The sequence below is a fragment of the Marmota flaviventris genome, chromosome 12 (assembly GCF_047511675.1).
Source record: "Marmota flaviventris isolate mMarFla1 chromosome 12, mMarFla1.hap1, whole genome shotgun sequence".
Taxonomy (NCBI): domain Eukaryota; kingdom Metazoa; phylum Chordata; class Mammalia; order Rodentia; family Sciuridae; genus Marmota; species Marmota flaviventris.
Genome location: NC_092509.1, coordinates 56,020,804 through 56,040,787, shown reverse-complemented (window position 1 = coordinate 56,040,787; position 19,984 = coordinate 56,020,804). Strand labels below are relative to the sequence as shown.

The window sequence follows — 19,984 nt, the reverse complement described above, 5'->3', positions numbered from 1 at the left end:
TGGGTGCCACTGGGAGGTGGTGGAACCCTTAGAAGGTGAGGCTAATAGAAGGAAGTTGGGTTGCTAGGGGAGTGCCTTTGAAGGGGATATTGGGGCTCGGGCCCCTTCCCCTCTCGCTTCTCTTCCCAACCACCATGCGGTGACCAGTTTTCTTCCACATGCTTCTTTTGCCATGATGTACTGTGTCACGACAGGCCCAAAGCAACAGGGCCAAGTGACCATGGATTGAAGCCTCTGAAATCATGAGCCAGAATAAACCTTTCCTCCTTTTAAGCTGTTTATCTTTGACAGACACAGAAAATCAGATGAAGAAAATGAAACTAAATGTAGTTCTAAATCAATTTTAGATGCAAATTAAAGACTCAAATGTGAAAAGCACAACCCTGACTCTTCATAACCTCACAGTGGAAAAGGATTTCTTACTCATGACAAAACCAGCTAGTTTTAAAGAGAGAGACTGAAAAATTGACTAAATCATGAACTCTAGTCCATCAAAAGAGTACCAAAATGAGAGCCAAAAGGTGTGGAAACAGTTATTTGAAACACACTTAATGTACAATGAACTATATCCAAAATAAAGAACTGCTACAAAACAAAAACAGATCTAGACAACTCGACAGAAAAAAAAAATGGTCAAAGGACTTAAACAAGAACTTCACAATTAAGGAAATCAAACATTAATGAATATATAAAAAAGTACTTATGCTGGGCTGGGGCTATAGCTCAGTGGCAGAGCGCTTGCCTAGCATGTGTGAGGCACTGGGTTTGATCCTTAACACCTCATAAAAAACTAAACAAATAAAGGCATGCTGTCCATCTACACTATAAATTTTTTTTTTAAAAAGTACTTATGCTCATTAATAGATTGGGAAATACTAATTGATAACCATTATAAACTATCCATAATAGCAAAAGTTAAATATTCTCACATCAAGATTCGGTGCAGATATGAAACAATAGAAAACTGGGCATGGCTGGAGGTGTACAATCACTTAAAAATTACTTGGCATTTACCTAACTAATTAAGTTGAAGATACTAGGCCCAAGAAACCTGTAATTCAACTCTTCCTTTTTCTATGAAAGAAAATGGATCTGTAGAGAAGTAAGCCCTAATTCTTTCAGGCAGAGATTCTGAGTGTGGTCCCCTAATTAGCAGCTTCAGGATCACCTGGAATCTTGTTAAAAATGCAGATTCCAGGGATGGAACTGTAGCTCAGTGGTAGAGCGCCCGCCTTGCATGTGTGAGGCACTAGGTTCGATCCTCAGCACCACATAAAAATAAATAAAGATATTGTGTCCAACTACAACTAAAAAATATATATACATAAACAATTTTTTTTAAAAAAATGCAGATTCCGGTAGCTACCCCAGACCTACTGAATCAGAATCTCTGAGAGTAGGCCTAATGATGTTTGAACACCCCTGCCCTAGTGATTCTGCCTTGAGAACCTACTGCAATAAGTCATTTGATAGATGTAAGAAATTAATTCTTGTCCATCTAAAGAGGCACCAGTTATATACCCTTCTTGAAAGAATTGAGAGTTACTCAAATGATTTTCTGTTCTGTGGTTCAGACAAGGGCTCAGCTGTGAAATGTTACAGGAAACCTTGCATATTTGTACTGGCTCCTCTTAACAGCATCTTCTGTAATAGTACCAAACCAGACCCATCCCTACTGTATATTCACAGAAAATGGGAAAATTATGGAACTATCTATTCTGCAGAAAATTTGCTGTGAAAATAAATCATAGCCACATACAACAAGGATGAATATCAACCACCAATAAGTGATGGATACCTTTAAGTCACAAAAGATGACATCCAGCATGATTCCATAAATGTCTAAAGACAAGTAAAACATACTGTTTAGGGATGCATTCTACATGGTGGAAGTGTTCAGAAAGGCAAGAAAATCATAAATGATTATCACAAAGATCAGGCTATGGATTGTTTCTGAGGGAAGGGAAGTAAGTGTGAGAGGACTAAAGCAGGCCCTTGCTCGAGAAGGTGTGCTCACTGTAACTCGATGTGCGCACACATTTTGGGTCCTCTTTTGTCTGCAAACCTCCCAATAAAAAAATAAAGAAAAACTGGTTAGATGAAAGATGTCATCCACAAATTTAAAAGTAAGCCTCAGCCTGAGAGAAACAACTTGTATTACAATTTGAATTTTGGAATATTTGTATAGTTTTTACCAATTGAGCACCCTGAATCTGAAAAGTCAAAATCTGAAATGCTTCATAATCCAAATTTCTTAAGTATCAATCCTTGTTTATTTATTTATTAGGGATTAAACCCAGGGATGCTTTACCACTGAGCTACATCCCCTCGCCCTTTTAAATTTTATTTTAGGTCAGTCTCAAAATGAGTTGCTGAGGGGTTCACTAAGTTGCTGAGGCTGGATTTAAACTTGTAATACTCCTGTTTCGGTCTCCCAAGTTGCTGGGATTACAGGCCTGTGCCACCATGCTGGCTAAGCCATATTTATCAAGCATTAGTATTCAGAATATTTAAAAAATTACTTTTAAAATAAGACAAAGACAACAAGGAATACTCATTGGGAAAAATGGGCAAATCTGAACAGGTATTTCACTAATCAGTAAAATAAAAAGTAAGAGAAAATGCTGTATTACAGACTGCCCCCTGTGCATTTCTATGCTCAGTAAGTCCCAATCCCATCTCCTCCATCACTGGTACTTTAGCTCACAGCCAATCTGGAAACCCATTTCAGTAGTACCTGCTTCTATGGAATGGGGGATACATCAGCAAATCCCTACAAGTGGGAGAACCCCTCATGCCCATGACTTCCTTTGTAAAACCTCAGACCTTCCATAGTATTAATATATAGCATTCCAATCTGAAATGTTGGGATTGTCTCATCAGTTTTCCCTATTGGCAGTAACTACAGGGCCATTCAGGTAGTCTTCTCCAAATCAGTTGCTCCCAGTAACTTACTGCCTCTGGAAGCCACTTGAAAATGCAGTTTTCCGGGCCAAAGGGAGAAACTGCTGGGCACCCCAATGAGATGCATACATTTTTTTATTCTAATGATATGAAGTCTACTATCATTTTTTTTCCTTTCACTTATTCTTTAGGAAGATGATCAAATGCTTCGACCATTTGTATACCAACAATCACAGATGTTAAAGGATCTGGGGGATCTGCTTGAATCCAGCTTATGGAAACTGAAAAATGACATTTCTCTTATAGTGAAAAAGAAGAGAGAATATTTATTATATACTAAACAGTGAGGATACAACAACTGAAAACTGCAAAAATTTAAACTTTAGTGGTAAAGATCATTTGTGTAGCTAATGGGCTTAAGCTAACCTGTGTGTTTCCCACTTAACTTACTCTACCATTTTAAAGAAAGACTTCTTTCAATCAGACGTTTTTTAGTACTTGGGATTGAACCCAGGGGCACTTAACTACAGGGCCATATCCTTACTCCTTTTAATTTTTTATTTTGAGAAAGGATCTAAGTTACTTAAGGCCTCTTTAAGTTGCTGAGGCTGCCTTTGAACTTGTGATCTTCCTGTCTCAGCCTTCCGAGATGCTGAAAATATAGGCATGCCCCACCATACTCAGCAACTGGAATTTAAATAATGTAAAAACAAACTCATATGCAGAAAGGAGGTGAAATGGGAGATACCTGAGGTGAATGGTGATACTTACCAGTTACCATTCTGAGGTAATGGAAACTCCTAATAACAATAGTAATGAGGATGGTGAGACTGAATAGTGCTTACCATTTGCCAGGCACTAATCTAAGTACTAAACATCTGTTAGCTCATTTAATTCTCAAAATAATTCTGTGAGTTAGGGTAGACAGTCCTACTGCCAAGAATTTGTCTCCTTTTCTTGGTGGGAATGTAAATTGGTATACCCATTTTTGAAAACAGTATGGAATTTCCTCAGAAAACTAAAAAAGAGAATTACCATATGATCCATCAATTCCACTACTGGCTATGTATCCCAAAGAACTGAAGTCAGTGTGTTGAAGAGCTAGCTATCTGAATGCCCATTTTTTTTTTCCTTTTTTAATATTTTTTTAGTTGTAGTTGGACACAATACCTTAATTATATTTATTTATTTATTTTTATGTGGTGCTGAGGATCAAACACAGTGCCTCGCACATGCTAGGCGGGCACTCTACTGCTGAGCCACAACCCCAGCCCCGCATGCCCATGTTTAATGCAGCATCATTCATTATAGTAAGAATATGGAAAGAACTGAAATGTTCATCTACCTACTGATGGAGTTTTAAAATGTGTCACAGATATACAATGGAATACTATTCACCCTTAAAGAAATGGGAAATTCTGTCATTTGTGACAACATGGATGAACCTAGGATATTATGTTGAGTGGAATTAGCCAGACATAAACAGATAAAATATGATCTCTTAGGCAGAATCTAAAAAAAACCCCAAAAATGATAGAAGTAGAGTAATATGGTAGCTACGAAAGGCTTAGGGGAAAATGTGGGTAGAGAAAGGGGGACAGACATTGGTCAATGGGTACAAAGTTTGTTAGAAGAATTAAGTCTGACTGTTCTATCCCACAACAAACCAACTATAGTTAATAGTAATGTGTGTTTCAAAATAGCTAAAAGAGAGGTCTTCAAATGTTCTCACCACAAAGAAATGATAACTATTTCAGCTGATGGATATGCTAATTACTGATTTGATGATTTCAGTGTATATCATGTACCCCATAAATATACATAATTGTCAATTAAAAACAAAATAAAAATTTTAAATAAAACTTAAAAATAAAAGAATCTCCCTTTTCAAGTTATACATCCTCTCTTCTTTTGTAAAGACAGCACAGAAGGGTCTCCTAACATGAATAATATTTCTATATATGTTATGCTTCTTAATTAAAAGTAGAAATTCCATAAAGGGGTGGCTGTCTCCATTACATAATAAACAACATGAACTATGTATGTGTTTATTATATGATTATTATTTTTTACTGTCTTTTTTATTGGTGCATTATAATTACATATAATAGTGGAATTCATTATACCTGGTTACATATGCACATAACATAATTTGATCAATCTCATTCCCTAGTACTTTCCCTTCCCTTATGAGATTATTATAAAAAGAAAAATTCTTTGCTTTATTTTAGGGCTTCAATGCAAAACCTAGTTAACATACAAAAAGAAAATTAGAGGAAAGTTCTATTTAAATAGTGAAGATCAGTAGAAACTTACAAATTGTATTCTTAAAACTAATCACAAGTATAGACCCAGGGAAAGAATGAAAAACTCAATTATTGGCAGTAAACAAGTCAGGCCATGTTAAGTAGCACATAGTTATTACTACACAAATAAACTGGCAGGTCCAAATGAAAAAAAACATCATTCAATTGAAAATCCTTTATTATTCAACTTAGGTAAACAGTCCAAAATCAGTGTAGATGGGTGAAAAACTATGCTAAAATAGAAAAAAAGTGCAGTTTAATTTAGCAAAATCTCACACAATATGCAGAGAAACTCACTGGAGGGTGAGATTCCATTCAACACCATGGCAAGCAAGGCAGCAGTTACTGCCCTGGCTGAAAGCCAGCCCCAGCAATCCTCACTAGGAATGCAGTTAGCAACACAGACAAGGACACTTCCTCCACCATCTGACCTGCCAGCACATTCATAAAATTTACCAAGAACATTTCAATGAAAAAGTCAGTCAAATATTAGTTTTCTTTCACAAGCAAGAAAATCATATATCAGCTGAGATTTGAAAGTTAGAGTAAGCTAGTACAATTTCCTGCCTTTAATGTGTAGGTATTTAGATTTGACAATCTTTTCCATATACAGTCAGATAGGTTTATAGAAGAATTTCAAATATCAAATACAGAAGTTGTTAATCATGCATTTTATGACTTCAGCTAATTCTTCAAATGTTTAGACTTCAGAGCTGCTAATGACACTAAATTCAATACCATGTTGGCCGAGTCTGTCGATCAATTTTGTTTTGGAGAAAGCTGCTCCAGGTGTGAAGACACCGCCCCTGTAAAACAATAACAAGAGAAAACAGTGCACACAGCTGCTTTCCAGCCCTCTGCTCTGTAGGTCTAGGTAGCCAACTATTACACAACTCCTAAAAACTGAGCATTCTCCATTCTATCCTGGCTACTTTTGATTTCATTCCTAAAATCAGCAGACTCAGCAAATAGCTGTTATTCAAGAGAAACTAGTGCCACAGACAATCCTGTGGAGACAGGTTCAGTTCCTGTTCACTGTTTTAATGCTACCTGTGTGCTCATGGAGCATATGGCAAAGCTTTATCAACCTGAGTAACTGCTGCTATTTATAAAGATGTCTTCAGACCCAAGAGGATTAAATACAGATCTCAATGGAATAAATTTAAATAGTCAATTATTATTAAAATATAAACAGAACTTAAACTAGATAAAGAAGAAGTTTCTTTAAATATAATGGCTAACATTTACAAAGTACCACATATTTTCAAAGGTAACACAGTATTTGAAAAAATTAAGTTTTACTATATACAATATATATAATATATGTATAATATTAAGTAATATACTATATACAATACATATAATAAAAATCAAACCTAATAATTTAATATTGTTTTAGGTTATACCTGATTTACCTCTTAGCTGCAGGTCTATGTTCATTTGTAAAGTTAGCCTAATTGAAGATAAAAGTTAAATGCTCCAGTAAGACAGTACATTTGATAACCATCAGCCAGGATCCATGACTCAATTCACACACCTGGCATCAGTCAGGGCTCCTGCAGCCTACCAGCTGGGTATTGCTCAACACTGATGAGAAGTTCCTATTTACACTATTTAACAAGAGGGACCTTTTCTGAGTGGCTAACTCTGGATTTGAGCTATTTTTATAAGAAACCAAAGCCAACTTACATGGCTCTCACACTTTTCAATCTCCTCTCATTTACCTCTGCAGTTATTCCCAAGACTGGTAAGAAACTGTCCTTTTATTTTAATTAACCTATATCTTTGGATCAAAGGAACTGTAAATGCTTATGTGTAGATCCAAAGCCTGAAAATCGAAGCACAAAATGACTTAAAATATAACACATATTAAAAAGATATCTTCTAACTAAAAGAAAACCAAACTTACGCCTTAGGAAGATCAGAGACATCGTTTAGAAGAGTCATGGCTGCCTGAACCATGGCTATGGGGGTAGTCACATAGCCAGCCTCTGCAGAAAAGGTTGATCAAGGGGGAAAAAAAGTGTTCATGAAGTCTGCATTAAACAACACCCAAATATCAAATGGTAGATTTTCTATCTCTCTCTAGGTATACAGATTTTTTTTTGAAAAGATACTCTAAACACTTATAACAAAAATAACAACTTTTACTGTACAGGTTGGGGATCCCTTATTCAAAATGCTTGGGACTTTTGTGTTTTAGATTTTATAGTTTTTCAGATTTTAGAATATTTGCTTATACATAATGAGCTGTCTTGGAGACGGGACCATGTACAACCACAAAATATAAATATAACCTGAAGGTAATTTTAAACAACATTTTTAGCACACCTGCATTTTGATCACAACCCATCACATGAAGTCAGGTGTGGAATTTTCCACTTCTGGTGTCATGCTAGTACTCAAAAAGTTATGAATTTTGTATCATTTAAAATTTCAGATTTTCAGGTTAGGAAATTTCAACCTGTATTTATTTTTTATATTTTGGCAGTTTTGGGGATTGAACCCAGGAGTACTCTACCACTGAGCTATATTATCTACCCTTCAATTTTTTTTTTGTTTGTTTTAGTTAGACACAATACCTTTATTTTAATGTGGTGCTGAGGATCGAACCCAGGGCCTCCCACGTGCTAGACGAGTGCTCTACCGCTGAGCCACAACCCCAGCCCTATCCTTCAATTTTTAACATTTTGAGACAAGGTCTTACTCAGTTGTTGAGACTGGCCTCAAACTTGTAACCCTCCTGCCTCAGCCTCCTGAGTAACTGGGATTACAGGCTCAATCTATTTTATTAAACATATTAAATGTTACAAAGTATATGTATTAATTGCTTTAAATCTACTAAACTCAATTTTCACAACAGTGATACTATTTTTGTTTGTTTGTGTGTGTGTGATGCTGGGGATTAAACCCAAGGCCTCACCCATGCCAGGCAAATGCTCTACCACTGGGATTAGTACTATTTTTATCCCCATTTTACAGATTAAGAAATTGAGGCTTGGTCACTTAACCTTTTCCAAACTCACAAAGTTAGGCAATGGCTAAGCCAGAAACACACCCAGGCAGCTAGTTCACTCTTGTCCATTACAATATACTGCTTCTTGATAATCATTGAAATCATGATCCTAGGTTGTTGTTGTTGTTTTAATATTTGTTTTTAGTTGTAGGTAGACACAATAACCTTTATTTTGTTTTTATATAGTGCTGAGGATTGAACCCAGTGCCTCACGCACGCTAGGCAAGTGCTCTACCACTGAGATACAACCCCAGCCCCGCTCGGTGGTTTTTTATTCACTCTATTAATATATCAAACTGATACCCATCTGCATTCACATACTTCACTAACAAAAACAAAACAAAAAAAACCCTCTCAATATCTTAAGGAAAAACAACTGGCTACACCTATATTACTTTAAAAAAAGTCTACAAGCAAGTGGGACATTAGTATTTACATTTCTGTCAAAAAATAAAAACACAGCTAACTTTGAAGCCAGGTGGGAATTTGAAAAGGGGGTAAAATACAAACACATTGATGTCTGGCTTAATTAAAATCCCCTGTGATCCATCAGGGACCACGGTAATTACAAATTATCCCTATTAAACTTATAATTCATAAGTAGGACATCTCTGTATAGTCCTCTAAAATTTATAGTAAAAGTTTTTTGGGGAGAAATAGATCCTAACCCTCCTTTGAAAAATGCACATGTTTTCCAGACAATATCTGGGTGTTCAAAGACTCCCCAAACACCTGGGATCACAGATTTGGCTCATGTTAGACTGCTTAAGCATGAGGTTAAAACAAGTAAAAAATGAAGTAGCACCTTTTCTTGTTACTAATTTAAATCTGCTATTCTGAATTATTAAATGGTTAATGAGAAAAAAAACAGAGGGAAGGATGCACTAATAAAATTGGCTTATACTAATAATTTCAATCCTTCCATTGACAGAATAATTTTAAATTACTTAAATATTTTGTGCAAACAACTAAGCTCTAAATAAAGAAAAGATAAGCTGGGTGCGGTGGTGCCTATAATCCCAGTGCTTGGGAGGCTGAAGCAGGAGGATCGCAAGTTCAAAGCCAGCCTCAGCAAAGGTGAGGTGCTAAGCAACTCAGTGAGACCCTGTCTCTAGATAAAACAGAAAATAGGGCCAGGGATGTGGGTCAGTGGTTGAGGGCCCCTGAGTTCAATCCTCAGTACCCAAAAAGAAAATTAAGAAAGAAAGGATAGATTGTAATGACATATCACTTTATAGATTATATCACAATGTAAAACTCCCAAGCATTCTTAAGTCATATGTGAAATACCTGGTCCTTTCACCTGAGTACAAATTCTGATATTTGGTTTGAGCTTATCAGTAGAAAGGCCTTGTTTGTATCCTTGACCAAAGAATGTCAATGTAAATGATGAGCTATCCATCTGTAAGAGAAAGCAAAAGGTTCATTTAATAAATATGTCATTTCCTTCTGGAACACAATAAAACTTATTTCTACTTCAGGTGATAAATAGATTAAAAAAACCAATATTTTGTCTACCACAACATCTTGTCATCATTTAAGCATGGGCAAACGTGAATTCTTTGAAGTTATAAGTTTTGGTGACTGGTGTGAAGTGGGGTGGGAGAGATGATGAGTAATAGGGATGGGATGAAGATGATGCTTAGGTTGTAGCTTAAAGAATGAGTGCACCATCAATATAGGCAGTTTAAGAGGAAAAGCTAGAAGAGGCCTGGGGAACAGACATACAATTACATCACACACAGATATAAAAATTAAATTCAAAAAATTAAATTTAGAGCATTTATCCTATCATTTTTTATAATCACTAAATTTAGAAATAGGGTATCAAAAATGCAGCCCATCAAAATGATTTTTATTAAACATCAATTAAAGGTCAGATACTATATATATATATATTAGGCCCTATGATATAAATAAACTATTTCTTTCCTGGAATTTACAATTCATTGAGGAAAGAGATAGATAAGCAAATTTTTAAAATATATGTTTTTTAGTTGTCAACGGACCTTTATTTATTTATTTGTTTATTTATATGTGGTCTGAGAATCAAACCCAGTGCTCACATATGCCAAGCAAATGCTCTACCACTGAGCCACAACCCCAGCACTTAAGCAAATTTAATAACAATATGATGGGGCTAGAGATGTGGCTCAGGTAGTAGCGCGCTCGCCTGGCATGTGTGCGGCCCAGGTTCGATCCTCAGCACCACATACAAACAAAGATGTTGTGTCCCCACTGAAAACTAAAAAATAAATGTTAAAAATTCTCTCTCTCTCTCTCTAAAAAAAAAATAATAACAATATGAGACATGAACTAATAAATGAAGGAAAAGCTCAAAGCAGGGCGTTATTAAATCTCCTGTGGCTGAGGGCAGAGTTTTAAAATGTATGCACACACATATTTTAATAGAAGTTTATTAAACAAAAAAGTAAGGTACATTCCAGAATGGAGCAACCATTATTTAAAGACAAGAAGGGATGTAGTAGCATGGTATATCTAGAATCTACAATTCAAGAGGTACAGACAAGGTCAGATATACAATGCACACTTGTCCCCTCCCCTGCTATGGCATAGTGCTGTGATCATAACCCTCTTACAGGCTAGGCACACATTCAGCTTTAGAACAATTTTCAACATAGTCTTTGAGCTAGTACTCCAATTAATCAGAGATGGATAAAAAAATAAAACTGATCTGCCATCTAGAACTAGATCATAATGTGTCTAGGGTGGCCTCACACCTCTGGAGATGGAATTCCTATCAGTCATGCTCTAGGGGTATGTATCAAAATTATTCAACCTGACCAGGAGCATACCTCTACAGCAGTGATTCTCAACCTTGGCAGCACATTAGCATCACTGGGAAGCTTTTAAAAACTCCAGTGCCCAGACTACATTCCAGACCATGAACCAGAATCTCTGATCATCATTTTTGTCTTTCCCAGAGTTGGGAACCACTGCTTTATATTTTCAGGCCACAGTCTAGCTCTACTAAATCAGAACGTGAATCAGGGCATATGTATTTTTGGGGAAAAAAAATCCCACAACATCCTTGGGTGATTCTGACAAATAGAATCCCAGTAAAGAATCACTGCAAAGGTAGTTAGGGAAGTCTTTTTGTTTCTTGGTTTTTTTTTTTTTTTTTTTTAAAGACAATAACAAGAAACAAAATAACAGAGTCAGATTTTCTGTCTTAGAAAGACCTATTAGATGGTCATGAAAAGATGGATTAGAAAGAAACTACAGAAGGCTATGAAACATCAGTCCAGAAATAAAGGCCTGCACTATCCAAAGAATGAGAATGCAACTCACAGAACAGGAGAAAATACTTGCAACCCAAATGTCTCAAAAGGGGCTCAGATCCAAAACAGACCAAGAACTCCTAAAACTAAATATAAACAACTATGAAATAATTTTAAAATGGGCAAAGGGACTTGAAGAGACATTTCTCTAAAGAAGATATACAAATGGTCTATAAACACATGAAAATATGGTCAACATCACTAATCATTAGAGAAAAACAAACGAAAACCACCATAAGACCCTCACCCATAAGACCTCACACCCATTACAATGGCTATTATCCAAAAAACTTAAAAAAAAAAAAAAAGCAAATGTTGGTGAAGATGTGGAGAAATTGGAACCCTGTTATACTATTGGAAGTCACTATGAAAAAGAGTTTAGTGGTTCCTCAAAAAATTAAAAACAGAGGGCTGGGGTTGTGGCTCAGCAGTAGAGCGCTCACCTAGCATGTGTGAGGCCCTGGGTTCAATCCTCAGCACCACATAAAAATAAATAAATAAAAGTATTGTGTCCAACTACAACTAAAAAATAAATATTAAAAAAATTAAAAATAGAATTAATATATGATATAGCAATTCCATTTCTGCATATATATGTAAAAGAAGAATGTAGACCATAGCACTGAAAAGACCGCTGCACACCCATGTTCATAGCAGCATGATCCACAACAGCCAGGATCCACAATGTTGGAACAACCCAAGTGTCTACTCACAGATGAATAGATCAACAAAATGTGTTATATACCTAAAATGGAATATTATTCAGCCTTAAAAAGGAAGGAAATCTGGCACATGCTACAACACAGATGAACCCTGAGGACATTAAGCTAAGTGAAATGAGGCCAGACACAAAAGACAAATACTTTTGTCATTCCATTTATATAAGGTATCTACAGTCATCAAATCCATAGCAACAGCAAGTAAAATGGTGGTTGCCAGGGCTAGGGAGTGGGGTAATGGGAGATATTATTTAATGAGCACAATATTTCAGTGTTACAAGATAAAAATAGTTATATATCTGGATGGTAATGATGGTTGCACAAAAATATGAAATGTACTTAATGTCACTGAACACTTGAAATATTTAAAATGGTAAATTTGTTTTGTATATTTTACCACAATTAAAAGAAAAAGAGAGATAAAGGCCTGAACCAAGTCAATTATGATGGGTTTAGAGAAAAATCTAGAATGCCTATATTTCTGGTTGGAAGATGATGGTGTCAGATGGAAAATATAGGGAAAAAGACAGTTTGGGGGAAAGTGCAGATTTGGGCTTGTTGAATTTGAAGTGCCCATGGGATATCTGCCTAGTAAAATAGATGGCTCTGTCAATCTGGAAATATGAATGTGTGTGTTAAGAGCTCTGCTATCACTTAGAGTAAGTGAGAAGTGGGCCAAGGATGAAGCCCAGGAATGATCAATATTTAAGGAGTAGAAAGGAGATGAAGTAGGAGAAAGAGAAAGGAAACTTAATAGAACTATTAACTCACAAGCCAGAGGAAGTAAGTATTCTAAGTATGTCAAAGATAACCGACATTAAATAAGGAGTAACAAGCACTCAATGCATTTAGCAGATATAAAGTCAATGATGGGAGACAGTAAGAACAGGAAAAGGGAGAATGAAATTGACCAAATTATGCTATGTGTATATATATATGAGTAACCACAGTGAATTTCAGCTTTATGTATATCTATAAAGCACCAATGAACATAATGATAAATAAATAGAAGGAAGACCAGAAGAGGAGAGGAAGGGGTACAGCAGAAGGGAGGAGAGGTAGGAAAGAGGAAGTACTGGGGACAGAAATGGAGCAAATTATATTCATTCTTGTATGATTATGTCAAATGAACCCCACTATTATAACTACAATGCACCAATAAAAACATTTTTTAAGAAGTCAATGGTAATGTTAGAGGGACTAATGAAAGGTGAAGGAAAGGCCAGGGCTCTCTCTCAGGGTGAAAAAGACATTGGAATGTTTTCAGAATGAGAAGAAAGAACCTGTAGAGAGGCAGGAGGTAGAATTTCAAGGAGAGAAAAGGAACAATCAACTGATGTAGTCAGGAGGGAATCTGATCAAAAGTAGTAGTCATAGCTAAGACTCAGACTAGTTTGAATTTAGGATCCACTACATTCTATCTGTGTGGACTTAGACAAATAACACCCTCTGTTTATTTCCTCAACTATAAACGTGGATGATAATAATACCTCTGCCTCAATGGCTGCTGGAGGACTAAATAAGATATAGAGTCTGTAGCCCAGTGGCTGCAGCACAATAAATGCTAATGTTGTTATGAGCATGGTGTATAGAAAAACACTTTTTCCAGAAAAAGTAAAGAAGGTGATGATGGGAACAATGATGACAGGTCTAAGGGCAGAATTCAAGAACACAAGAGATGCTCTCAGTTCTTTTAGGGAAGTAGAAATCAAGATAATGGACAGATAGAGAACAGGTTTGGGGTTGGGTAGATTTTTGAAAAAAGCCACTAATGAAAAGTAAAGGAATCAGTGACAAGTGATCTTAGAATTCACTAGAGGATAAAATGAGAATTTGTGGGGGACCATCTGCTCAGTAGTGGAATTTCTCCCCAGAAGTGCCCTGTGTAAAGGAGATGAAGGATAAATGACCCACACCCTAACTCAGGGTTGGGATTTGTTACACTAATGGTAAAAAACCAGGCAGCTGTAGTGTTGAGGATATTGGACACATGATAATTCACTTTATCTGCCTTGGGAATTCAGGGTATAGGGAAGACAAAGTGGAAACCTGAAGGCAAAGAAGAGATAAAAGAAAAACGGAGGAATAAAAATATTTCAACCCTCTATGAAGAAGGATAATACAAATTCTGGAGTCAACTGACTGGGTTCTCATCCCAGCCGGCTATTTACTAGCGATAGGACCATGGGCAAGGTTCTCAACCTCTATGTGCCTTAAGTTTCTTCATATGTAAAATGGACCTAATAATAATACCTACTTCCAAGGTGACTATAAGATTAGGTGATCTATGTAAAGAATTTAAAAGAATATCTGAAACACAGTAAGTCCCCCACCAAGTCTACATATTGCTGTCTGCTATCACTGTACTGAGAAAAAGTAAATACAAAATAACATGACAACTTTTTTTTTTTTTTTTTTTTTTGCTGAGGTGCTGGGGTTTGAGCTTCATGTGTGCTAGGTGCTATGGCTTGGATGTGAAGTGTCCCCAAAAGCTCAAGTGTGAGACAATGCAAGAAAGTTCAGAGAAGAAATGATTGGGTTACAAAAGCCAAACCCAATCAGTGAATTAATCACCCAATGGGATTAATTAAGTGATAACTGAAGGCAGGTGGGGTGTGGCTGGAGAAGGTGGGGCATTGGGGGTGTGGCTATAGGGTATATATTTTTTATCTGGAGAGTGGAGATCTCTCTTTGCTTTCTGATCATCATGTGAGCCACTTCTGCCACACTCTTCTGCCCTATTGCTCTGCCTCACCTTAAGCCCCGAGGAATGGAGCCAGCTGTCTATGGACTGAAACCTCTGAAACTGTAAGCCCTTAAATAAACTTTTCCTCCTCGACTGTTGTTCTGATTGGGTCTTTTTAGTCACAGCAGCAAAACAGCTGACTAAAACACTAGGCAAGTGCTCTACCATTGAGTTACATGCTCAGATCCAAAACAAAATAAAATTTTGAAAAATATTATTTTGGAGACCTGGATACAAAAGACAGATTTACCTGTTTTTGTGTTGGACCTTGTTTGGAAAAATAACCAAAGGAGAAGAGCCATGGGAACTAAAGGAAAAAGAAAAAACAAACCATCAGTGATATTTTTTAAAAACTCATGAGAAACACTTTTAAAGATTTAATTTCATAAAATTTTACTTACTTTTATGAGAAGATGCCTTCCAATGCCAAACCTCACAAAAAATAAAAAGAAAAGTCCTGCAAACATCAGCTTAATAACAGAGGTGATGCCTCCCACAGTTATATAAGCAGCATATTGAACCTAGTTTGAGAGCAAAGTTAGAATGTTACCCCTACATTTTAGACCAAGTACTGTAAGAATATTAGCTACTTTTTAAGTACTCTCCAGTCACAAATATGAACAAAGCAGTTTCCACTTTATCAGTGCATTAAGTTCTGAAAGCTTGTTCAGAAACCAGACACTGGGAACATTTTTTTTTTTTTTCTTTCTCTGATGCTAGAGATTGAGCCCCGTGCCTCATACATGCTGGGGGTTGGGTAGATTTTTGAAAAAAGCCACTAATGAAAAATAAAAGAATCAGCAAGTGATGGTATAATTCTACTAGGGGGTAAAATGTGAAATAGTGGTGTAAAGGAATCAGTGGCAAGTGATCCTTACTCACCTACCACTAAGATATACCCCCAGTCTTCAGTGCCTATTTTTAAAAGAAATTGTTACAAATGGTAATTAGCATCCCCTACTTGAGCAAAAAAATCCACATATTCCATAATATATCTAGATTTAGCAATGAAACATTCCAGAGTGGAAACTCCACTTACAACTCCTATGAGAAAAATTTAACCTCCACTTTTTAACTTGAGATATAGTTTTCTCTTCAAGTCTCAGCATTGGGAACCATTACTTCCCTCACCAAAAGTACAAATTTTTTGAATAAACAAATTAAAAAGCAAGGTAAGGAAAGGAAGGAGGTCCTAGACACCTTCACAAGCCATTGTAGAATGTGATCTAGCAGCTGAAACACTGAGCAGGGACTGTTACATGTTTATGACACCAGAATTTTCTGTGAATTTGCTGCTGTTACGTTATGTTACATAGTATTTAATAGGCTAGATTTGAATCATGGGGCATGGTTATAATTACCCAGATAAAATGCAAAATGCTCTACCCTTGCAATTCTGTATAGTTCTAGAAGCTGAAACAATGCTTTAATTAGTGCTCTCTTCTTTCTTTATAAACATAAAAACCTTCATTGAATAGATAGGGGAAATACAACAAACATAGAATACTCTTATTAATAATTAAATCATATTTACTTACTGGTGATTCCTCTAAAACTTCATACAAGTAACGTTGAGTCCGCTTCACAACAGACATATCAGATCCCAAGAAAGGAATGGAATATGTGTTGAGTTCTCTACAATAAGAAACAGGCCACCTGCAAGGACAAACATGAATATTTTGCATTTCCTCCAACTACAGTGACCACAAATTCAGCGGGTAATTTTTTAAAAATATTTTTTAGTTGTTGACGGACCTTTATTTTATTATTTATTTGTATGCGGTGCTAAGAATTGAACCGAGTGCACCACACATGCTAGGCAAGCGCGCTACCACTGAGCCACAACCCCAGCCCCTCAGTGGGTAATTTTTTGAATAAACAAATTAAAAACTTTACTTGAGGCCTTAATAACAATAAAGATAGTAGGTGGGCTTTTAATTAAAATTTACTTCTGTAGTTTTCCCTTATTTTCTATACCTACACCCAAACAAGTAACAAGTGAAACTGTGTTGAATTTCTTCATACCATGTACAGGTAAGTGTGGTTTAACCTTTTAACTCCCTCCTCCATCTCTCTAGACATTGATTTAGAAAGCATTATTTTCAACAGTGCAACCCTAAACTCATATCTGGTAACATTCTTACACATAAGTGCATCTAAGTGCTAGGAGTAACATTGATTAATTTACATTCAGATCATCACACTTTAAGAAGATTTGACTGCATGAAACTTAACTGACATTTAATTTTGATATTGGTAGTGAGATGGCATCAGAAAATGCACTTTTAAAAGTACTATTACATGTAAAGTACTTAAGCATAGGATAATGTGTTAATTACATTTTATCTTTGAAAATAATCCTGAATTTAAATACAAAATAATCTCCAAGCTTTCCTTAGTAACACTCTTTATTAATAGTTAACCCCAAAACAATATACTTAAACCAAATAAAGAATAGATTTTGAATTGACATACCTTTTTTTCAATTTTGTACCAATGAGTGGGACAGGTTTCAGATTTGATGCACTTCTTAGTTTTCTCAAATTACTCCGAGCTCCAAAACCATAAATTGCTGACTTCCAGGTACCATCATGAATACACAATCCCTAATAAAATATTTCAAGAGTTAAATAAACATGTCTTAAGGGGTAATTACTGAAAGATAAAAAGCAAGTAACTTAAAACTGTTGCAAACAACATTTCATTTCTCTTTGTAAAAAACACAATTCCTTATTTGATAATCTTTAGTTGGATTTTCATGACCAGCTAAGCAGCAGTAACACTCATTAGCTTGACCATATTCAATATTTATGTAAGACCTTTCCTCTTTCTTCCTATCAGTATTCTTGCTCTTGGAAATGAGAAATTTAGTTTTATTTTATCAGTTGTACTCAGCTAAATAACTATTCTTTCAAAAGTAGCCTCTCTAATCATATCCCTATCCTTTGCTGATTCCTCCAAATTTCAAGATACATTCACATGTACATTTATGCAACGTATGTAACATACTGTCCATCTATCCATCCTGTTATACCCAGTTCTCCTTCCTCCATCACCTCTTATTTCAGCCCAAAACTATATACCTGTCTTCCCACTGAAGTCTTTTAAAAATAAGCTTCTTAAAAAATTTAAAGTTCACTAATGTGATTTATATTTTAAGAGATTTCCTCAATTCTTTGGTTTATTTTTGATCTAGAATCCTGTAGTTACTTGATCTTACCTTGTTACCTCTTTCCTGACACTCTTAGTTCTTAGTGCCCTTCACTCTTCCAATATAACTATGCTTTCCTTAACCCCTCCCCCTGACTGCAATGAGAAATGAGTGGAAGAAAGGAGAGTACAAGAGAAGATTTATCTTCTGAATGTATTGTCAAAGTGCTGGCCCTTCTTCTAGATTAATTCTTTTATTTATTCATTTTTTTGGTACCAGGGATTGAACTCAGGGGCACTCAACCACTGAGCCACATCCCCAGCCTTATTGTTTTGGATTTTATGAAGAGACAGGGTCTCACTGAGTTGGCTTAACATCTTGCTTTTGCTGAGGCCGGCTTTGAACTCGCGATCCTCTTGCCTCAACCTCCCGAGCCACTGGGATTACAGGCGTGTGCCATCGTACCAGCTATTAAATCTTAATTACAGAGATAGTTTCTTAGCTTTGATGACACTGAAAAAGCAGAGATACCAAGTCTAATTTCCATTTTGGTACAGATTGAATTCTTCTGTTTTATTAAAAGTATCACAGAACTAAAAGTCTTAAAGGTTAGATTTGCTATACTACTTAATCTAGGGCTGATCAATTTGAACTATTTACAAATATGAAGATTTCCAAACACTAGGAGAAAACATTTTTTAAAAATCTAAAAGTATTTTGTACAAATCAGACATGAAAAAGCAAAAATTTTTAAAAAGGTAAAAATTAAATTCAATTAAAAATTTAAACTTTATTTCATTGAAAAAATATATAGAAAAAGTGCATACTATATAAATTTACAAGTAAATGAAACTATGAAGCCAACATGCACATAACCATCCAGGTCATGAACAACACAGTAAAGCCAGCATCCAAGAAGACCCTCTTTCTGTTGTCTTTAACTAATCAAGAAAAATTCCTTTCTTTAGAATTTATTTTTGGTACCAGGGATTGAACTCAGGGGCACTCGACCACTAAGCCACACCCCCAGCCCTATTTTGTATTTTATATCACTGAGTCTCACTGAGTTGCTAAGTGCCTCGCTTTTGCTGAGGCTGCCTTTGAACTTGCGATCCTTCTGCTTCAGCTTCCCCAGCTTCTGGGATTACACGTGTGTGCCACTGCACCCAGCTCTTTCTTTAGAATTTTACCACCTAAGTAATCATCTCTAAATAGTATAATTAGTTTTGCCAGTTTTAAATTTTACAGAAATGGAATCATGCAAAATATATTAGAGTTAGCTTCCTATGTTCAAAATTGTGATGTCAGGATTCTTCATGTGTTGCAGGTAACTCCTATTCTACAGCTGGCTTTTTCACTTTCTTTCTTTTTTATTTATTTATCTATGCATATATTTTTATTGGTGTCTTATAACTATGCATAATAGTGGCATTCATTGTTACAGATTCACACATGTACACTGATCTCAAGAACTTTTTTTTAATTTAGGGATTTGATTTTTTATGTTTTAATTAGTTATACATGACAGTAGAATGCATTTATGTCTTTGATATGTATTATACATAGATGGGATATAATTTCTCACTTTTCTGAGTGTACATGTTACAGAATCATATTGGTCATGTAGTCACATATATACATAAAGTAATAATGTCTGTTTCATTCTACTATCTTTCCTATCCCCACATCAATTCCCTCTACTAATCTAAGACACTATTCTTCCCTACTGTCCCCCGCCTTATTGTGAATTAGCATCCATATATTAGAGAAAACATTTGGCCTTTGGTTTTGTGGGATTGGCTTATTTCACTTAGCATAATATTCTCCAACTCCAACCATT

The 19,984-nt window shown here is 35.8% G+C and overlaps 2 protein-coding genes across 2 annotated transcripts in view; one reads left to right on the top strand and one right to left on the bottom strand.

Moving 5' to 3' along the window:
• Positions 1 to 3,251, top strand: part of LOC114087098 (kinesin-like protein KIF28P) — an 80,395-nt gene extending 77,144 nt beyond the window's left edge. Inside the window, exon 23 of the mRNA XM_071619671.1 lies at positions 3,096 to 3,251. Within this exon, the coding sequence (XP_071475772.1) occupies positions 3,096 to 3,251 (156 nt within the window). The remainder of the gene's footprint in view (positions 1 to 3,095) is intronic.
• Positions 3,252 to 5,370: 2,119 nt separating this feature from the next.
• Sccpdh (saccharopine dehydrogenase (putative)) overlaps positions 5,371 to 19,984 on the bottom strand; it is a 39,726-nt gene continuing 25,112 nt past the window's right edge. The window contains exons 6-12 of the mRNA XM_027928540.2: positions 17,469 to 17,599; positions 16,532 to 16,649; positions 15,395 to 15,514; positions 15,244 to 15,300; positions 9,517 to 9,628; positions 7,120 to 7,201; positions 5,371 to 6,016 (exon numbers count right to left, since the gene is read on the bottom strand). Of these exons, the coding sequence (XP_027784341.1) occupies positions 5,911 to 6,016; positions 7,120 to 7,201; positions 9,517 to 9,628; positions 15,244 to 15,300; positions 15,395 to 15,514; positions 16,532 to 16,649; positions 17,469 to 17,599 (726 nt within the window). The 3' untranslated portion in view covers positions 5,371 to 5,910. The remainder of the gene's footprint in view (positions 6,017 to 7,119; positions 7,202 to 9,516; positions 9,629 to 15,243; positions 15,301 to 15,394; positions 15,515 to 16,531; positions 16,650 to 17,468; positions 17,600 to 19,984) is intronic.